This window comes from Bison bison, unplaced genomic scaffold (assembly GCF_000754665.1).
Source record: "Bison bison bison isolate TAMUID 2011002044 unplaced genomic scaffold, Bison_UMD1.0 scf7180017864158, whole genome shotgun sequence".
In the NCBI taxonomy this organism is placed as follows: Eukaryota; Metazoa; Chordata; class Mammalia; order Artiodactyla; family Bovidae; genus Bison; species Bison bison.
In genome coordinates, this window is record NW_011494730.1 from 4146744 (window position 1) to 4148782 (window position 2039).

A 2039-nucleotide genomic window follows, 5' to 3' on the forward strand; every position below is an offset into this window, starting at 1 on the left:
AGAATGACCGAGGCAGGCGGGACCCACAGGGCACACAGTCACAGGGAGGCCACCTCCCAGGTTTCACGCAGTTGCCCTAGTGCTAATGCTGTCATGCTCAGCACACATCTAAACTATGTTTTAATATTTATTTATTTGTGCTGGGTCTTAGTTGCAACACACAGGCTCTCTGATGTGGTTGCTGTGTGCCGGACTTTTAGTTTCAGCCTGTGGAATCTAGTTCCCTGACCTAGGATCTAACCTGGGCTCCCAGAATTGCAAGCTCAGAGTCTCAGGCACTGAATCACCAGGGAAGTCCCCCTTATCTAAAATATTTTAAAGAACAATTAAAAAACCTGCTTGTCCACCCTTTAGCTGCTCTTCTGTTTCCACTACAAATCTGTGGCCCCACACTTGGCCTGACTGCCCCCCTTCCCTCATCTCCTGCTTCACACAACACGGGACCCTCACTGACTTCTTCCTGCCAATGGCCAAGCGTGTTTAGATGGGGTGCCACCTCCCTCTTCCATTCTGTCTCAGTATAACGGGGTGCCCTCCTCCTGGCCTAGCTAAGCTTCTCACTCGAGCCCTTTGTTGCATGCCCTCCTTCTCCCCTAGTCCCAGTCTCCCCACCATCTTGCTTCTCCTTGCTTCTCTTTCTCCATCCATCTCCTTGTTGTTTCAAGTTGTCTTTTTGGGAAAGAAAAATGATTTCTCTATGTATTTATTTTTTTAATTTCTATTTGGCTGTCCTGGGTCTTGGTTGCCATGCACGGGCTTTCTCTGGTTGCTGTGTGAAGAAGCTAGTCTTTGTTGCCATCCTTGGGCGTCTCATTCCAGTGGCTTCTCTTGCCGTGGCACACTGGCTCTTGGTGCACGGGCTTCAGGAGTTGTGGCACAGGGGCCCGGTAGTTGTGGCTCTTGGCCTTTAGTTGCCTGAGGCATGTGGCATCTTCCCGGACCAGGGATCGAACCCGTGTACCCTGCATTGGCAGGTAGATGCCTATCCACCGTACCTCCAGGGAAGTTCTCAAAAGTTGTCTTTCTGATGGTTGTTTGCCAGTGAGCTTTTTTTCCCTTGTTTATTGGACAGTCTATTATATTTCTCTTGAATTTTCTGCCCATTCCCTTTGGTTGTTGGAGGGGTGGTATATTAATCTCTTTTTCTTTTTCTGCTGATTTGTAAATGCTTTACTGAGAAGAGTATATCTCGGCTCGTTGTTTTCTCCTGTGCTGCGTGTCCTTTTGCCCGGTAATGCTGGCCTTGCCCCATCACTGGCCTGTCATCCTCATCTCTTCTCAGCCTTCATGTCTTCCCTCTGAAGCTCAGACATCCTTGTGGCTTCTGCTACCACCTAACATCGTGACTCCAGAGCAGAAGATAAAATCTCCAGCCCTGAGTATTCAGCCAAACATCTCCATGTAACTCTATCACATGCACTTGGAACTCTAGACTTCTAGACCCTCTGCTCTTTCTGTTATCCCCTCTAAACATGCTCCGCTGCCTTCCCTTCTCATCTGAGTGCCAGGCTCCTTAAAAGAATCCTCTGTACTGTTTCTACACTTCCATCACCTCCGTGCTCTCCAGAGGCATTGTGGGTTGGGGGACAGTGATGAGATCCCCATCCCACTCTGTGCCGTGAGCTCCTCATCAAGGCAGCAAAGTGCTTAGACCAGAAAAAACCCCACAGTTCACACACACAACAATCTATATATTTTAAAACTCAACAAGTCTTTAGGGAAAAAAAAAAAACTATTACGGGTATATTTAGCCACGGAGGAGAGGGTCACAGGCTTTCACGGAGACTTTCAGGCATGGTTGTGGAAGGTAATGGAGCAGTCATACGAAACCATCAAACTTGTGGTGGCTTCCATACGCATCAGTTGATTTCTGCTATGCGTTGGCCATCCTTGGCTTGACCAGAAGGATCCCTCTTCCCCTGCTCAGAAATTCCTTCCCTCCCCTGCAGGTAGCACCAGTGACATCATGACCAGTGACCACAGCCCTGTTTTTGCCACATTTGAGGCAGGAGTCACCTCCCAGTTTGTCTCCAAGAACG

The 2039-nt window shown here is 48.7% G+C and overlaps 1 protein-coding gene across 1 annotated transcript in view; it reads left to right on the forward strand.

The window, feature by feature from the left end:
* INPP5D (inositol polyphosphate-5-phosphatase, 145kDa) overlaps positions 1-2039 on the forward strand; it is a 141387-nt gene that overhangs the window by 116057 nt on the left and 23291 nt on the right. Inside the window, 1 exon segment of the mRNA XM_010841232.1 lies at positions 1950-2039. Coding sequence (XP_010839534.1) covers positions 1950-2039 — 90 coding nt within the window.